The 17636-nt window shown below is 44.2% G+C and overlaps 1 protein-coding gene across 5 annotated transcripts in view; it reads right to left on the reverse strand.

Moving 5' to 3' along the window:
• Positions 1 to 17636, reverse strand: part of SON (SON DNA and RNA binding protein) — a 61537-nt gene extending 43901 nt beyond the window's left edge. For 3 of the 5 annotated variants that reach the window (XR_012670213.1, XR_012670214.1, XM_075133008.1), the window contains exons 1-3: positions 16710 to 16908; positions 15804 to 15970; positions 31 to 13158 (exon numbers count right to left, since the gene is read on the reverse strand). Coding sequence is in view for 3 of the 5 variants with exons in the window: in XM_075133008.1 (XP_074989109.1) it covers positions 31 to 13158; positions 15804 to 15970; positions 16710 to 16834 (13420 nt within the window). In the remaining 2 variants the exon portion in view is untranslated. Of the gene's footprint in view, positions 1 to 30; positions 13159 to 15803; positions 15971 to 16709; positions 16909 to 17317 lie in introns of those variants that run through there. The other 2 variants (XM_075133007.1, XM_048867776.2) reach the window with 2 other exon arrangements.

Below are 17636 nucleotides of genomic sequence, written 5' to 3' on the forward strand. Positions count from 1 at the left end.
AAAATGATTGACGAAAAGAGCATTACTTACCTAAATCTGTAAGACGTTTAGGTGATCTGCTTGAAAACTTATCAGATGACCTGGACCTTCTTTGACGATCAGGTGATCTGCTATAGCATCTTCTTCTCCCAGGTGATCTTGATCTCCTTAGTCGAACTGGTGATTTGCTAGAGCTTCGTCTTCTTCCCACTGACCTAGACCGTTTTCGTCGAATAGGTGTTCGACTTCTGGTCCGTAACCTGAGCACTATTCGGTGATCCCTTGAGTTTGATCTCCTCCTTCGTCGATCAGCAGACCTTGATCTGTTCCTTTGAGATCTTTTGTGTCTCTCTCTTGATAAAGACCGTCTCCTTTTTGACACTGATCTTGACCGAGTCCTCCTCCTGTGTCTTGAACGTGACAGGGAGCGTGTCCGAGACCGATGATTAGATTTAGATTTTGAGAGTCTTTTACGTGTTACTGACCGAGACCGATTTCGTCTAGACCGCAATTCGCTATCATGTTTTTGTGATTTGCGCTCAGAGGATTTAGAGCGCTTACTTCTAGACCTCTGTGAAGACTCTTTCCCCTCTACTTTTTCAACTGATTTGGATCTAGATTTGTGACGTTCAGAAGACTTGGAGCGTTTTCTTCTAGACCTTTGTGAAGACACTTTGCCCTTTATTTTTTCAACAGATTTCGATCTAGACTTCTGAAGTTCAGGAGACTTGGAGCGGCTACTCCGAGACCTCTGTGAAGACACTTTCCCCTTTATTTTTTCAACGGATTTGGATCTAGACTTTTGAAGTTCAGGAGACTTGGAGCGGCTACTCCGAGACTTCCGTGAAGAAACTTTGCCCTCAATTTTTTCAACAGATTTGGATCTAGACTTTTGAAGTTCAGGAGACTTGGAGCGGCTACTCCGAGACCTCAGAGAAGAATCTTTGCCCTCAATTTTTTCAACAGATTTGGATCTAGAGTGTTGAAGTTCAGGAGACTTGGAGCGGCTACTTCGAGACCTCAGAGAAGAATCTTTGCCCTCAATTTTTTCAACAGATTTGGATCTAGAGTGCTGAAGTTCAGGAGACTTGGAGCCGCTACTCCGAGACCTTTGTGAAGGCTCCTGAATCTCTATTTCTTCAACAGATTTGGATCTGGACTCGTGACGTTCAGAAGACTTGGACCGGCTACTTCGAGACCTCTGTGAAGACTCCTGAACCTCCATTTTTTCAACAGATTTGGATCTGGACTCATGACGTTCAGAAGACTTGGACCGGCTACTTCGAGACCTCTGTGAAGACTCCTGAACCTCCATTTCTTCAACAGATTTGGATCTGGACTCGTGACGTTCAGAAGACTTGGAGCGGCTACTTCGAGACCTCTGTGAAGACTCCTGAACCTCCATTTCTTCAACAGATTTGGATCTGGACTTGTGACGTTCAGAAGACTTGGAGCGGCTACTTCGAGACCTCTGTGAAGGCTCCTCAACCTCTATTTCTTCAACAGAATTGGATCTAGATTTGTGACGTTCAGAAGACTTGGAGCGGCTACTTCGAGACCTCAGAGAAGAATCTTTTCCCTCTATTTTTTCAACAGATTTCGATCTAGACGTGTGACGTTCAGAAGACTTGGAGCGGCTCCGAGACCTCTCTGAAGGCTCCTCAACCACTATTTCCTCAACAGATTTGGATCTGGACTTGTGTCTTTCAGAAGACTTGGAGCGGCTTCTTCGAGACCTCTGTGAAGGCTCCTCAACCTCTATTTCTTCAACAGAATTGGATCTGGACTCGTGACGTTCAGAAGACTTGGAGCGGCTACTTCGAGATCTCTGTGAAGGCTCCTCAACCACTATTTCCTCAACAGATTTGGATCTGGACTTGTATCTTTCAGAAGACTTGGAGCGGCTACTTCGAGACCTCTGTGAAGGCTCCTCAACCTCTATTTCTTCAACAGAATTGGATCTAGATTTGTGACGTTCAGAAGACTTGGAGCGGCTACTTCGAGACCTCAAAGAAGAATCTTTTCCCTCTATTTTTTCAACAGATTTCGATCTAGACATGTGACGTTCAGAAGACTTGGAGCGGCTCCGAGACCTCTCTGAAGGCTCAACCACTATTTCCTCAACAGATTTGGATCTGGACTTGCGTCTTTCAGAAGACTTGGAGCGGCTTCTTCGAGACCTCTGTGAAGGCTCCTCAACCTCTATTTCTTCAACAGAATTGGATCTAGATTTGTGACGTTCAGAAGATTTGGAGCGGCTACTTCGAGATCTCTGTGAAGAATCTTTTCCCTCTATTTTTTCAACAGATTTGGATCTAGACGTGTGACGTTCAGAAGATCTGGAGCGGCTACTTCGAGACCTCTGTGAACGCTCCTGAACCTGTATTTCCTCAACAGATTTGGATCTGGACTTGTGACGTTCAGAAGACTTGGAGCGGCTACTTCGAGACCTCTGTGAAGGCTCCTCCATTTCTATTTCCTCAACAGAATTGGATCTAGATTTGTGACGTTCAGAAGACTTGGAGCGGCTCCTTCGAGATCTCTGTGAAGAATCTTTGGCTTCTATTTTTTCAACAGATTTGGATCTGGACTTGTGACGTTCAGAAGACTTGGAGCGGCTCTTTCGAGATCTCTGTGAAGAATCTTTTCCCTCTATTTTTTCAACAGATTTGGATCTAGACGTGTGACGTTCAGAAGATCTGGAGCGGCTACTTCGAGACCTCTGTGAAGGCTCCTCAACCTCTATTTCCTCAACAGATTTGGATCTAGATTTGTGACGTTCAGAAGACTTGGAGCGGCTACTTCGAGATCTCTGTGAAGAATCTTTTCCCTCTATTTTTTCAACAGATTTGGATCTAGACGTGTGACGTTCAGAAGATCTGGAGCGGCTACTTCGAGACCTCTGTGAAGGCTCCTGAACCTGTATTTCCTCAACAGATTTGGATCTGGACTTGTGACGTTCAGAAGACTTGGAGCGGCTACTTCGAGACCTCTGTGAAGGCTCCTGAACCTGTATTTCCTCAACAGATTTGGATCTGGACTTGTGACGTTCAGAAGACTTGGAGCGGCTCCTGCGAGATCTCTGTGAAGAATCTTTGGCTTCTATTTTTTCAACAGATTTGGATCTGGACTTGTGACGTTCAGAAGACTTGGAGCGGCTCTTTCGAGATCTCTGTGAAGAATCTTTTCCCTCTATTTTTTCAACAGATTTGGATCTAGATGTGTGACGTTCAGAAGATCTGGAGCGGCTACTTCGAGACCTCTGTGAAGGCTCCTCAACCTCTATTTCCTCAACAGATTTGGATCTAGACTTGTGTCTTTCAGAAGACTTGGAGCGGCTACTTCGAGACCTCTGTGAAGGCTCCTCAACCTCTATTTCCTCAACAGATTTGGATCTAGACTTGTGTCTTTCAGAAGACTTGGAGCGGCTACTTCGAGACCTCTGTGGAGGCTCCTCCACCTCTATTTCCTCAACAGATTTGGATCTGGACTTGTGACGTTCAGAAGATCTGGAGCGGCTACTTCGAGACCTCTGTGAAGGCTCCTCCACCTCTATTTCCTCAACAGATTTGGATCTGGACTTGTGACGTTCAGAAGATCTGGAGCGGCTACTTCGAGACCTCTGTGAAGGCTCCTCCACCTCTATTTCCTCAACAGATTTGGATCTGGACTTGTGACGTTCAGAAGATCTGGAACGGCTACCTCGAGACCTCTGTGAAGGCTCCTCAACCTCTATTTCTTCAACAGATTTGGATCTAGATCTGGGACGTTCAGAAGACCTGGAGCGGCTACTTCGAGATCTCTGTGAAGAATCTTTGCCCTCTATTTTTTCAACAGATTTGGATCTAGACCTGTGACGCTCAGAAGATCTGGAGCGGCTACTTCGAGACCTCTGTGAAGAATCTTTGCCCTCTATTTTTTCAACAGATTTGGATCTAGACTTTTGAAGTTCAGGAGACTTGGAGCAGCTGCTTCGAGACCTCTCTGCAGGCTCCTGAGCCTCTATTTCTTGAACAGATTTGGATTCAGATGTGACACATTCAGAAGACTTGGAGAGGCTACTTTGAAAGCTTTGTGAAAGCTTCTGCATCTCTATTCCTGCAACAGATTTGGATCTGCAGTGGAGATGTTCAAAAGACTTGGAACGGCTACTTCGAGACATCCCTGAAGGCTTCGGCACCTCCACTTGTTCAACAGATTTGGATCTGGACTCGTGACGTTCAGAAGACTTGGACCGGCTACTTCGAGACCTCTGTGAAAATTCTTTGCCCTCTATTTCTTCAACTGATTTGGATCTAGACATGTGATGTTCCAAGGACTTGGAGCGGCTACTTCGAAACCTCTTTGAAGGCTCCTGAACCACTATTTCTTCAACAGATTTAGATCTATACGTGTGACATTCAGAAGACTTGGAGCAGCTACTTTGAGACCTCTGTGAAGGCTCCTGAGCCTCTATTTCTTCAACAGATTTGGATTTGTTATGTTCAGAAGACTTGGAGCGGCTACTTCGAGACCTCGGTGAAGATTCTTTTCCCTCTATTTCTTCGACAGATTTGGATCCAGATGTGTGACGTTCAAAAGACTTCGAGCGGCTACTTCGAGACCTCTGTGAAGGCTCCTGAGCCTCTATTTCTTCAACAGGTTTGGATCTGGATTTGTTACGTTCAGAAGACTTAGAGCGGCTACTTCGAGACCTCAATGAAGATTCTTTTCCCTCTATTTCTTCGACAGATTTGGATCCAGATGTGTGACGTTCAAAAGACTTCGAGCGGCTACTTCGAGACCTCTGTGAAGGCTCCTGAGCCTCTATTTCTTCAACAGATTTGGAACTGGACTTGTGACGTTCAGAAGACTTGGAGTGGCTCTTTCGAGATCTCTGTGAAGAATCTTTTCCCTCTATTTTTTCAACAGATTTAGATCTCAATTTGTGACGTTCAAAGGACTTGGAGCGTTTACTTCTAGATCTCCATGAAGATTCCTTACTCTCTTTTTCAACAGATTTGGATCTAGATCTAGACTTTAGATCATCAAAGGATTTCGAGCATCTGCGTCTGGACCTCCATGAAGACTCTTTGCTTCCCAGTTTTTCAATAGATTTGGATCTAGATTTGAGACGATCAGAGGACTTGGAACGTCTACGTTTAGACCTCCGTGAAGACTCTTTACTACCTATTTTTTCAACAGATTTGGATCTAGACCTGTGATGATCAGTGGATTTGGAGCGTCTACGTTTAGACCTCCGTGAAGAGTCTCTGCCGCCTCTTTTTTCAACAGATCTCGATCTAGATTTGAGACGATCCGAGGACTTGGAGCGTCTACGTTTAGACCTCCATGAAGAGTCCCTGCCCCCTCTTTTTTCAACAGATATCGATCTTGACTTGAGACGATCAGATGATTTGGAGCGTCTGCGTCTGGACCTCCACGAAGACCCTTTGCCACTTCTTTTTTCAACAGATCTGGATCTGGATTTTGATTTGAGACGATCAGAAGACTTAGAGCGTCTGCGTCTAGATCTCCAGGAAGATGCTTTGCCACCCCTTTTTTCAAAAGATCTGGATCTGGATTTTGATTTGAGACGATCAGAGGACTTGGAACGTCTGCGTCTGGACCTCCAGGAAGATTCTTTGCCACCTCTTTTTTCAAAAGATCTGGATCTGGACTTGAAACGATCAGAGGACTTGGAGCGTCTGCGTCTGGATCTCCAGGAAGATTCTTTGCCACCCTTTTTTTCAAAAGATCTGGATCTGGACTTGAGACGATCAGAGGACTTGGAGCGTCTGCGTCTAGACCTCCGTGAAGAGTCTTTGCGCTCTCTTTTTTCAACAGATCTGGATCTAGATTTGAGACGATCAGAGGACTTGGAGCGTCTGCGTCTGGACCTCCATGAAGAGCTTTTGTGCCCTTTTTTTCCAACAGACCTGGATCTGGATCTAGACTTGAGACGATCCAAGGACTTGGAGCGTCTGCGTCTAGACCGCCGTGAAGAGTCTTTGCGCTCTCTTTTTTCAACAGATCGGGATCTAGACTTGAAACGATCAGATGACTTAGAGCGTCTGCGTCTAGACTTCCGTGAAGAATCTTTGCCCTCTCTTTTTTCAACAGATCTGGATTTAGACTTGAGATGATCAGAGGACCTGGAGCGCCTACGTCTGGACCTCCAGGAAGAGTCTTTGCCTTCCCTTTTATCAATGGATCTGGATCTTGACTTGAGACCATCAGAGGACCTGGAGCGCCTGCGTCTGGACCTCCAGGAAGAGTCTTTGCCCCTTCCTTTTTCAACAGATCTGGATCTAGACTTGTCGTAAGATGTGGAACGTTTCTTTCTGGAATCTGAGTAGTTTCTGCTCCTAGACCTTGCTCTTTTACATTTCAAATGTTTAGAGACAGAACGTGACCTAGACTTCTTTTTCCGCTTCCTGGATCGTGAAAGAGATTTAGATTTACTCCTTTTTAATTTCTTTGCATCTTGTTTATTTTTATCACTACTCTTGTTACTTTTTTCATATGCTTTCTTTTTTTTAAAAAGATCTTCATCGCTTTCCTTCACTACAGTCACAGATCCTGGAGCCACTCTGGAATCTTTTGCCTCTGCCACAGCCGCCGCCAATTCTGGAGGTGCTCCTGAAACTTCCACCGCTGCCACAGCCGCCACCAATTCTGGAGGAGCTCCCAAATCTTTTGCCGCTGCTGCCACTGCCCCAAAGGCTGGAGTTGCTTCCAAATCATTCACCTCTGCTCTCACTCCCCCAGATTCTTGAGTTGTTTCTGAATCTTTAACGTACAACGTATACAGAGAATCTGGAGCTGCCTCCAAATTTTTCATCTCTGCCGTAGCCTCCACGGATTCTCGAGTTGCTTCTAAATCATTCACATCTAAAGTATGCAGAGAAACACTCACTGCTTCTGAATCTTCTATCTCTGTCTCCACCACCAGAGAATCTGGAGCAGCTTGCAAATCCTTCCCCTCTGCCGCTACCACCACAGATTCCGAAGCTGCTTCTGAATCTTTCGCCTCTGCAGCCACCACCCTAAATGCTGGAGTTGCTTCCAAATCATTCACATCTGCTGTCACTGCCACAGATTCCTGAGTTGTTTCTGTATCTTTAACATATGCTGTATACCAAGAACCTGGAGGTGCTTCCATATTTTTCACCTCTGCCATGGCCACCACAGATTCTGGAGCTTCTTCCAAATCTTTCATCTCTGCAGCCAACCCCACAGATTTTGGAGCTGCTTCTGAATCATTCATATCTACAGCATGCAGAGACTCACTAGCTCCTTCTGAATCTTCTACATCTGCCACCAACACCAGAGAAACGGGAACAGCTTGCAAATCTTTCACCTCTGTCACTGTCACCATAGATTCTGGTGCTGCTTCCAAATCTGTCACCTCTGCTGCCACTACCACATATTCCGGACTTGTTTCTGAGTATTTTACCTCTGCCACCAATTCTGGAACTGTTTCAGAATCCTTCATCTCTGCAGCCACTACCACAGATTGTGGAGTTCTTTCAGAATCTTTCACATCTACAGTACACAGGAAATCTGGAGCTGCTTCCAAATCTGTCACCTCTTCAGTCGCTATCACAGATTCTGTAATTGTTCCAGAATCTTTCACATCTACAATACACAGAAAATCTGGAGCTGCTTCCAAATCTGTCACTTCTGCTGCCAAAGATTCTGGAGATGCTTTCAAATCTTTCACCTCTGCCGCCGCCACCACAGCATCTGGAGCAGACTCCAAATCCTTCATCTCTGCCACAGATTCCAGAACTGCTTCTAAATCTTTCACTTCTGCAGTAGCCACCACAGATTCTGGACTTGTTTCTGAATATTTCAATTCTGCCATTGTAACAACAGATTCTGGAGCAGTTTCTGAATCTTTCACCTCTGAAGACACCAGCAGAGATTCTGTACTTGTTTCAGAATCTTTCACATCTACAGTATGCAGAACATCTGGCACTGCTTCCAAATCTTTGATCTCTTCAGCCACCACCACAGATTCTGGAGCTGTTTCAGAATCTTTCACATCTACAGGACGCAGAATATCTAGCACTGCTTCCAAATCTGTCACCTCTGCTGCCAAAGATTCTGGAGCTGCTCTCAAATCCTTCACCTCTGCCACCACCACAGATTTCAGAGCTGCTTCCAAATCTTTCATTTCTGCAGTCACCACCACAGATTCTGGAGTTGTTTCTGAGTATTTAAATTTTGCTGCTGTCACAACAGATTCTGGAGCTCCTTCCAAATCTTTCACCTCTTCAGCCACTACCACAGATTCTGGAGTTGTTTCAAAATCTTTCACATCTATGGTATGCAGAGAAACTGGAACTACTTCTGAATCTTTCACCTCTGCCAGCATCACCACATATTCTGGAGCTGCTTCCAAATCTTTCACCACTGCTGCCGATTCTGGAGCTGCTTGTAAATCCTTCACCTCTGCTACTATCGCCACAGATTCTGGAGCTGTTTCCAAATCTTTCACACCTACAGTATGCAGAGAATCTGAAACTACTTCCAAATCTTTCACCTCTGCCAGCACCACCACAGATTCAGGAACTGCGTCCAAATCTTTCATCTCTGCAGCTGCCACCAATTCCGGAGTTGCTTCCAAATTATTCATGTGTACTGCGTGAAGAGAATCTGGAACTGCTTTCAAATTTTTCACCTCCACTGTGGCCACAGACTCTGGAGTAGCTTGCAAGTCATTTGCCTCTGTAATAGTCTCAGATTCTAGAGCTGCTTCAGAATCTTTCACCTCCACTTTTAACTCAGGAATCTGAGGAGTTTCTGGAAATTTCAGATCCACAGTATGCTGAGAGTCTGAAACCGGTTCCAAATCTAGCACTGCATTAGGATTTTCTACAGTTGTTCCCAAATGTTTTCTCTCTGCTATGCCCACAGATTTCAAAACTGCTTCTGAATATTTCACCTGTGCAGTGCCCAAAGTTCCTTCCATATCCTTCAGATCCGTTGAAGCCTCAGCTTCTACATCTGCTTCTAAATCTTTCATTTCCTCAGAGTGCAGAAATTCGAGACACGCTTTTGAATTTATCTTTTCCACTGTCAAGAATTCTGGAGTATCTTCCAAAATTTTCACCTCCACTGTTTTCTCAGATTTTAGAGTTGTTGCTGCGAATTTCAGATCCATCACAGCCTCAGATTCTTTCACCTCTACCATTGGCATAGATTCTGTAATTTTTTCCAACGCCTCCACCTCTGCAGTGTACAGAGATTCCAGAGTTTCTTCCAAATCTTTCGTCTCTGTCAACACCTGAGTTTCTGGAGTTGCTTCTGAATATTTTACTTCCACTGTTTTCTCAGATTCCGGAGATGCTTCCAAAACTTTCACATCCACTGGTTGCCAATGTTCTGGAATTTCTTCCAAATCTTTTACCTTCATCCTGATCACAGATTCTGAAGCAGCTTCCAAATCTTTCACGTCTACCATGACCTTAGATTCTAGGGTTTCTTTCAAATCCTTCACCTTTGCTGCTGCCTCCAATTCTAGAGCTAATTCAGCAACTTTCACCTTCGATGAGTAGAGAGATTCTGGGACTGCTTCTGAATCCTTTACCTTTGCTTTATACAAAGATTCTGGAGCAGCTTTAGAATGCTTTACATCCATGATTGCTTCAGATTTTAGGGTTGTTTCCAAATCTTTTGCCACCACCATCTCACACTCTAGAGTTTCCTTCAAATCTTTCACGACTGCCACAGTCTCAGATTCTGGAGTTGATTGCACATTTTTTACCACTATATGTAGCAATTCTCTACTAGCTTCAGAATCTTTCACCAGAGCGATGGGCTCAGATTTTTTAGTTGTTTTTGAATCTTTCATTTGCAGAATCACCTCAGGTTCTGGAGTTTTTCCAGAATCTTTCAAGTCTGTCGACTGTAAAGATTCTGGACTAGCTTCTGAATGTTTCAACTCTGCGGTGGCCTCAGATTCTAGAATTTTTTTAGAATATTTTATGCCTGTTATTGCCTCAGATTCCGGTGTGGCTTCCGGATCTTTCACCTTAACTACTGCCCTAGATTCCAGAGTTGATTCAGAATCTTCCACCTCCATTATAGTGGCATCAGACTTTGTAGCTGTTTCAAAACCTTTCATCACCTCCACCTCAGTACGTGGAGATATTTTCAAGTCACTTACTTCTGTCATGACTTGGGATCGTGGAATGGTTTCCAAATCTTTCACTTCCATCACCACCTGAGATTCTGTAGTTGTTTCTGAATCCTTTGACTCTGCCACTGCCTCAGATTCTGGGGTGGTTTCCAAATCTTTCACTTCTGCCAGCAATTCGGATTGTCCAATTATTTCCAAGTTTTTCACTTCTGATGTTATCTCAGATTCTGGAGTTATTACCAAATCTCCCTCCATGCACAGAAATTTGGGAATTGCTTCCAAATCTTTAAACTGAGCTGTGACCTCAGACTCAGCTTGTACAGGTTTATTTAAATCCTTCACCTCTACCATGACTACCGACTCAAAGGCTGCTTCCAAAGCCTTCAACTTCACCACAGACATAGATTCTAGAACTCCTTCTGATTCTGTCACATCTTCTATTTGCAGAGATAGTGGAGGTGTTTCTGCACCTTTCTCCTCCGCCACAGGCCCTAGGGTTGCTTCCAAACTTTTTGTCACCACAACAGATTCTAGGGTTCCTTCTAATTCTTTCACATCTTCCATTTGCAGAGACTGAAGCATTGCTTCCGAATCTTTCACCTCTGCCACAGGTTCTGGAGGTGCCTCTAAATCTTTTGCCATGGCCACAGATTCTAGGGCTCCTTCTGAATCTTTCACATTCTCCATTTGCAGAGACAGAACTGCTTCCAGACCTTTAGCCTCTACAATGGCCACAGGTTCTAAGGTTGGTTCTGAATCTATTGCCCGGGCCACAGATTCTAAGGCTTCCTCATCATCTTTCACATTCTCCACTTCCAGAGACAGCAGAGTTGCTTCTGAACCTCTTCCCTCCCCCACAGCCACAGCTTTCAGGGTTGGTTTTGAACCTTTTGCCACGGCCAAAGATTTTACACCTCCTTCTGAACCTTTCACATCTTCCATCTGCAGAGACAGTGGTGCTGGTTCTGAACCTCTCACCTCCGAAACAGATTTTAGGATTGCTTCCAAGTCTTTTGCCTCTGTCACTGGTCCCTGGGTTGCTTCTGAGCCTTCTTCCATGACAATAGATTCTAGGGCTCCTTCTGAATCTTTCACATCTTCCATTTGCAGAGATAGCGAAGTTGGTTCCATACCTTTCTTCTCTGCCAAGACAACAACATGTTCTAGGGCTGCTTCTGAACCTTTTGTCACTGCCACAGATTCTACTAGGGCTCCTTCCAAATCTTTCACTTCTTCCATTTGCATAGAAAGTGGAGTTGCTTCTACACCTTTCACCACAGCCACATGTTCTAGAGCCACTTCCAGACCTGTTCTCATGACTACAGGTTCTAAGGATGCTTCCAAATCTTCCATATCCTGTATGTGCAGAGATTCTGGAATTCCTTCCAAATTTTTCTCCTCTGCCACCTCTGCAGGTTCTAGGATTGTTTCTAGACCTTCTGCCACCCCTACGGGGTCTAGGATTGTTTCTGGACCTTTTGTCACGGCTACAGATTCTAGGAATCCTTTTGAATCTTTCATATCTTCCATTTGCGGAGACAGTGATGCTGCATCTGAATCTTTTGCCTCTCCCACAGGAGCAAGTTTGAGGGTTCCTTCCAAATCTATTGCCATAGCCACAGATTCTAGGGCTCCTTCTGCACCTTTCACCTCCTCCATGTGCAGAGATTCTGGAGTTACTTCCAAACCTTTCATCTCCACCACAAGTTTTAGAGCTGCTTCCAAATCTTTCGCATTCCCAACAGGTTCTAGGGTTGTTTGTGAACCTTTCCCCAGGGCAACAGATTCTAGGGTTCTTTCCAAATCTTTTGCCTCCTGCATGGCCACAGGTTCTAGAGCAGCTTCTGAACCTTTCACCTTCACCACAGACACAGATTTTGGAGTTGCTTCCAAATCATTCACCTCTGCCTCGGCCACAGATTTTGAAGTCGCTACTAAATCATCTGGCACAGTCACAAATTCTAGACCTCCTTCCAAACTTTTTGCCTCAGCCACACCCACAGTTTCTAGAGTTGTTTCCAAACCTTTCATATCTGTCAAGACAACAGATCCTGCGGTTTCTTCCAAAGCTTTCATCTCCATTATAACTTCAGATGTTGGAGTTACTACCAAATCATTTGTCATAGCCACAGATTCTCCAGTTGCTTTCAGCTCCGCTATGGCTACGGATTCTAGAGGGGCATCCAAACCCTCTGAAGTCATAGTCAGAGATTTTAGAATTGCTTCTGAACATTTAATCTTTGCCATGGTCTCAGATTCTAAGGTTGCCTCCACCATGCCCATCGATTCCAGAGTAGCTTCTGAATCTTTTAGTTCTTCAGTTATCTCAGAGGCTGGAGCAGCTTCCAAATCCTTTTCAATTTCAGATTTACCAGCAACTCCAGTTCTGTTGGTAGACACAGTACCATTTTCAGTGTCTTTAACTGGTAAAGGTTCATCCTTTGCATTCATATTAAAAGCTATATGATATATACTTTCATGAGTCTTATTCACCAATAATTTTACATTAGCTTGCTCTTGAATTTTCATTGTACTAGTATTTTCTTCCTGGGTATCCAATTTGCTGGTTTCTGAATTGAATGTACTGTGTGTATCAGTCAAGGCCAAGTTAGTTTTTTCTCTCCCAAGTTTTTCCACAGATGATTCAGAATCTGATAGCAAAAGAGGTGTGAGTCTTTTAATTGAATGTCCCATGTACTCTGCACTCAATTTTGTGCCCAATTCTTCTGGCTGCATTTGACCACCAAGATCTGAATCTGCATGTCCTCCATGCCGTGTGATCAACTTTGAGCCCAATTTTTCTGTCTTTGAGTGAGAAGCAGGTTGTAAATCTGCATGCTCTCCATACTGTGCACTTAATTTTGATTCCTTTAGCTGCTTTTTATGTTTTTTTTCTTTCTTCCTTTTCTTCTTCTTTTTCTTCTTCTTCTTCTTGCTTTTGTGTTTTTTGTTCTTTTTTGACTTTTTTCTTGGAATTTCATCTTCTACTTCGTCAGTGGGGCCTCTTTTTGTACAGGGAGAGCTATTTTTCACTGAATCTTCCTCTACACCTAAAAAAAATAGAGAAATTTATTTAAAACTAATTTTATAAAAAGACATTCAAATATAAATATTTTAAACCAGTATTTGGGCACAGGTGCACATAAAGTTATACACAACCTGAAGTCAACATTTTTTTCCTGATATACATCACGAGTTACATTTTCCCTCAGTAGGAGCTTCAAATGTTTGGGTAAAAAACAAAAATTTAGCTTTCAAAAACATTAAACCAATCTTCAAACTGCCTCTTGCCAATTTTTTGCTAGGATTTCTACACTTAAAACAACAAATAAGACTGTCAAGATAATGTGATAGCAACTGACCTTTGATCAGTAGCTAAAACACTTATAATGAATGGAAGACAGCAAAGACTATTCCTGAAAAAAATAGCACACCTTACAAAATTACACAACTGGAAAGAAAATGTGCCATTTGCATGATCCAATAAAAAGACTTCAACAAAACTTTTACTTTAGTTGTTAAAATACATGTCTTTAAGATTTTTTTAAGTGACAGGTCAACATTTTCCTAAAATTGAATGTGTATGTTTAAAAAGCCTTAAACATTTAAGAAAATTTCTCAAGGTTATTTATTAATTCCAATTGAAACACTGTTTCTTAAAAAAATAAAATAAAAATTTTGCAACCACACATTGCAGCATTTGCTTGTACATGAAGACGAGCAAAAAAATGATCAGAAGCTAAAAATAAAACTGAATTCAAATTCACTAGCTTTCATTACCAAGTCTGAGAGAACTTGAGAAATACACAAAAAGCTTAAATAGTGAGGTATACAAACATCTTAAAGCCCACTTAAGTACGCCTCAATCCTGCAAAGATTTACACATGTGCTTAACTATGCACTGAGTAGTGCCACTGAAACCAATGGCATGTGAGGTAAGCATGTAAATACTTGCAGAATTGGGCGCTAAAGTGTTATTAGTAAGCACATCATTTTTAATACAGTATATAATTCTAGTCTGCCGGGTTCCTTTAAAAAAATGATTGCACTGAAAAAAATTTTTTGTACGTTGCAGCAACTCAGCAACCCTAAGCTATATCACAGGACTATGATTTACTTCTATCCTCAAAACAATACTTAAAAGGAGAAAGTGATCTTGGAATAAAAGAGTTGATATAAAAAGTAAACATTCAGATACTATGATGATGGGCATACTATAAAACGCATATGTCCCTGATCAAGAAAACATGCACGTAACTTTACACACGAGTGTTTGTATCACTATGGACTATATTAGCTAAGTATTTTAATTTTTAAAAATGGTATTTCTATCCATGTTCCTTTGAATGCCATGAAGAGTATCAATAATATAGCATCAGTGTCCTTTTCTGCACAACTTTTTCAATAAATCCCAAATCACTGCTGTAGCTTCACCTTTACTATTACTGATGGGAGCATTATCACATAATGGTTGCAAGTCTTTTTACTACCAAATTATCTAGTCTTCTTTTGAGAAGAATTAGACAAGTTTTAAAAACACGAATGCCCAGTTTGCACTAGTGCGCCTCCTGTTCCTTGTACTATTCGACCAACACCAGTTCTACACCAACTGCAAGGAAGATTTCTGAAAATGCTCAATGTAGAAAAGCCATAGTACATTATGGAAAGAAGGAACATCAGAAAAAATTGCAAATGTAGCCTTTGAGATTATTCACATCAAAGATCAACCACAAAGTTCTACATTGTCTTCTGTGGAAACACTTAGAATATATACTTACCAAGTGCACAGCCGTCCTCTCATTTCCGTGACAATGAAAATGCATTTTTGTAACCAAGTAGGACCCCAATACTGCCAACACTTACATACACAAGTAACTTTATTCATGTGAATATCCCATTGAAATCACTGTAACTACTCAAATGTAGACAATGCTTGCAGGACTCGTTTTTGCTGGATTCATTGTTATCAGAGGGTCTATACAGCCATTTTATTTAGTGTATTACATTTGAAGCAACTGAAAGCTGAATGCCTGTTTTTTTCCAATTATAAGTACATTATTCACTAATACCACCACCAAGGAATTACTTTATTTCATACCTTGCTATCTGATTAATATACCTAGCCATACAATTTTGTAGTTTGATAAACGATGTAAGGAGTAATCCTATAGACCTTACTCAGGCAAAACTTCCATTAGTTTCAGTAAGTTCTGCCAGAGTCAGAACTGCACAACAATGCCTTGAAGAAGATACTTATGAATTGTCACATGCCTTATTTCAAAAGTAATCTTTAAAGAGACACTTGTCAACTAAGAAAAAAAATTATATTCTCTGATTTTTTTTATCCTGTTACTGTCACAAATAAAATTGATTACTACTATAACAAAGAAATAAGAGGGGAAGATTACTTTTCTCTTAATTTGTGCACTTGACAGCACTATGTGGATAATCAGTTTCAGAGTTTATAGAATACATGTTTGTCAGACCAATTTTGTGTAGGTTTATCAGCACTATGAGGGGGAGACAAAATCCTTTGTAAAAATATTATAAAACCATTTAAAAAGTATCAGGGAAGTGCATGGCAAGAGTGGCACTGGAAACTTTTATTTAATTTTCAAAAAACTGACTAGATTTACTCTTTATAGTGTCCCCTTGAAGAAAAACATATTTGCAATGTTTAAGCATTTTCATTTACCTGATTTACACTGTAGCTCTGTATCAAGGGCCCCAGACAGTACTTCCTCTATTTTCTGAACTATCTGATCATTCTGAAGACTCCCAGCACCCGTAACTGTGTCATCTGAAGTGTTTGCTTGCTCAGCTGGGATTGTTTCACCATTCTGCTGGCCTTCTACCTTTCCACTAACCAAGAAAAATATTAACAAAATTCAAGTAATTTCGAGCTTTATTTTTATTTTTTTAAAAGGTAATGTATTCACATTTCTTACAGCCAAACCTTCTAAAGAATATTTTGGCCTCCTGAAGAGGCCTTGCACTTTAGTGAAATATTCATCTTTTGGTTTGTTTTACTTACTGCGTTCTTAGACAAAATACTTTGTTAGCCACTAGAACTATGCCAAAGGGAAGAAAATATTTTCTCACTGTTTCATCCCAGGCCTTTTCACAACACAGAAATTTCGTTTCCCTCTTCTCTCCCCGCCCCCACCACCACCACCCCCAAAAAAATCCCATCCCACCAAGCACTCTTTTTCAGACTGAAAACACACCAGCGTGCACGTGTTGTGAGGCGCATCAGAGCATTGCGAAATTAGCCCATCCAAACTTGTTATTTTCACTGAAAAGCTGGACCGCCCGGAGGGGCAGCGGCCTGGTGGCCCCGTAACCGGATGTCGCCGCTGAGCGCCGGGCCAGGCCCCGTATGTTCGAGTGACCCGCAACGGCCGCCCCTCCCCCGTCCCGAGACTGCCCCTCCCCTCCAACTGTCCCCTAGTTATCCCTCCCCGCCCCCATCCTCCCTCCCACCCACTGCCCCCATCCCGCAACTGCCCCCAGACACCTCTCCCCGCCCCCACCCCGACTCCGCTCACACTAGGCTCCCGTCCCACTTCGCCTCTCCCACGGCCCCGAGCCGGCTCGTTACCCGCCCAGCTGCTGCTGCTGCTCCTGCTCCTCCTGGATCTCCCGGAACTTGCTGACCACAAAGGACCGAAAGATCTGCTCGATGTTAGTCGCCATGACAGCCCCACGGCTCGACTCCCCCTCCATCCGCAACGCGGGTCCTCCACTACCCCACAATGCACCACTGCAAGAAGCCACGGGCCAGCCCCCGCCGCGGACGCGGTCCCTTTATGCCCTCCCGCCATTGGTCGCCCTCTGTGGAACCAGAGGCATGACGGGACGTCAATCAGCCGCTCTGCCCCCACAGGGAACCATAGAGCGCAGCCTCTCTCTAGTGGGGGGGAGGGGACCGTGGACGTTCCCCTCCCCCCGCAGGTGCCTGGGGAGGGGGATGGGCCCCGGCAGCCATGTTGCTGCACCGAGTCCACCCCCCCCCCCCCCCAAAATCGACACAGAGCGCTAGCGGGCTCGGGGCCGCGCTGCCCCTCCCCCCCACGGGATGAAACGCGCCCCCCCTTCCCCCACCGGGCCGGTAAACGGGCTCGGCCCGGGCGGGGGCTGCCCCAGGATCGCGTACGCCTGTAGATGGGCGGCGGGGGCTCGGTTGCCCGCCTGCCCGGCCCTACTCACCTCCGCGCAGGCCGGGGATCCGGGGCCGTGACCGCCTGGAGCCCGAGCCCGCCGCCTCCGGCCGGGCCCGCCGCCGCCAGTGGGAGCTGCGCCATGGCGCTCAGACAGCGCGCCGCACCAGGCCCCGCACTTCCCTGCGCCTCCCGTGCGCGAGAGAAAGACGGCGGGTCGCCGCTGCAGCCGGGGGTGCGGCACGGCTCCGTGCGCTGGTGGCTGCACACGCACACACACACACACACACACACACAGAGCAGCTGTGTAAAGTCACGCACAGGGCAGAGCGTGTTTACGGAGAGACATGTGAGGGAAACCCCAGCTC

The sequence above is a fragment of the Caretta caretta genome, chromosome 1 (genome assembly GCF_965140235.1).
Source record: "Caretta caretta isolate rCarCar2 chromosome 1, rCarCar1.hap1, whole genome shotgun sequence".
In the NCBI taxonomy this organism is placed as follows: Eukaryota; Metazoa; Chordata; order Testudines; family Cheloniidae; genus Caretta; species Caretta caretta.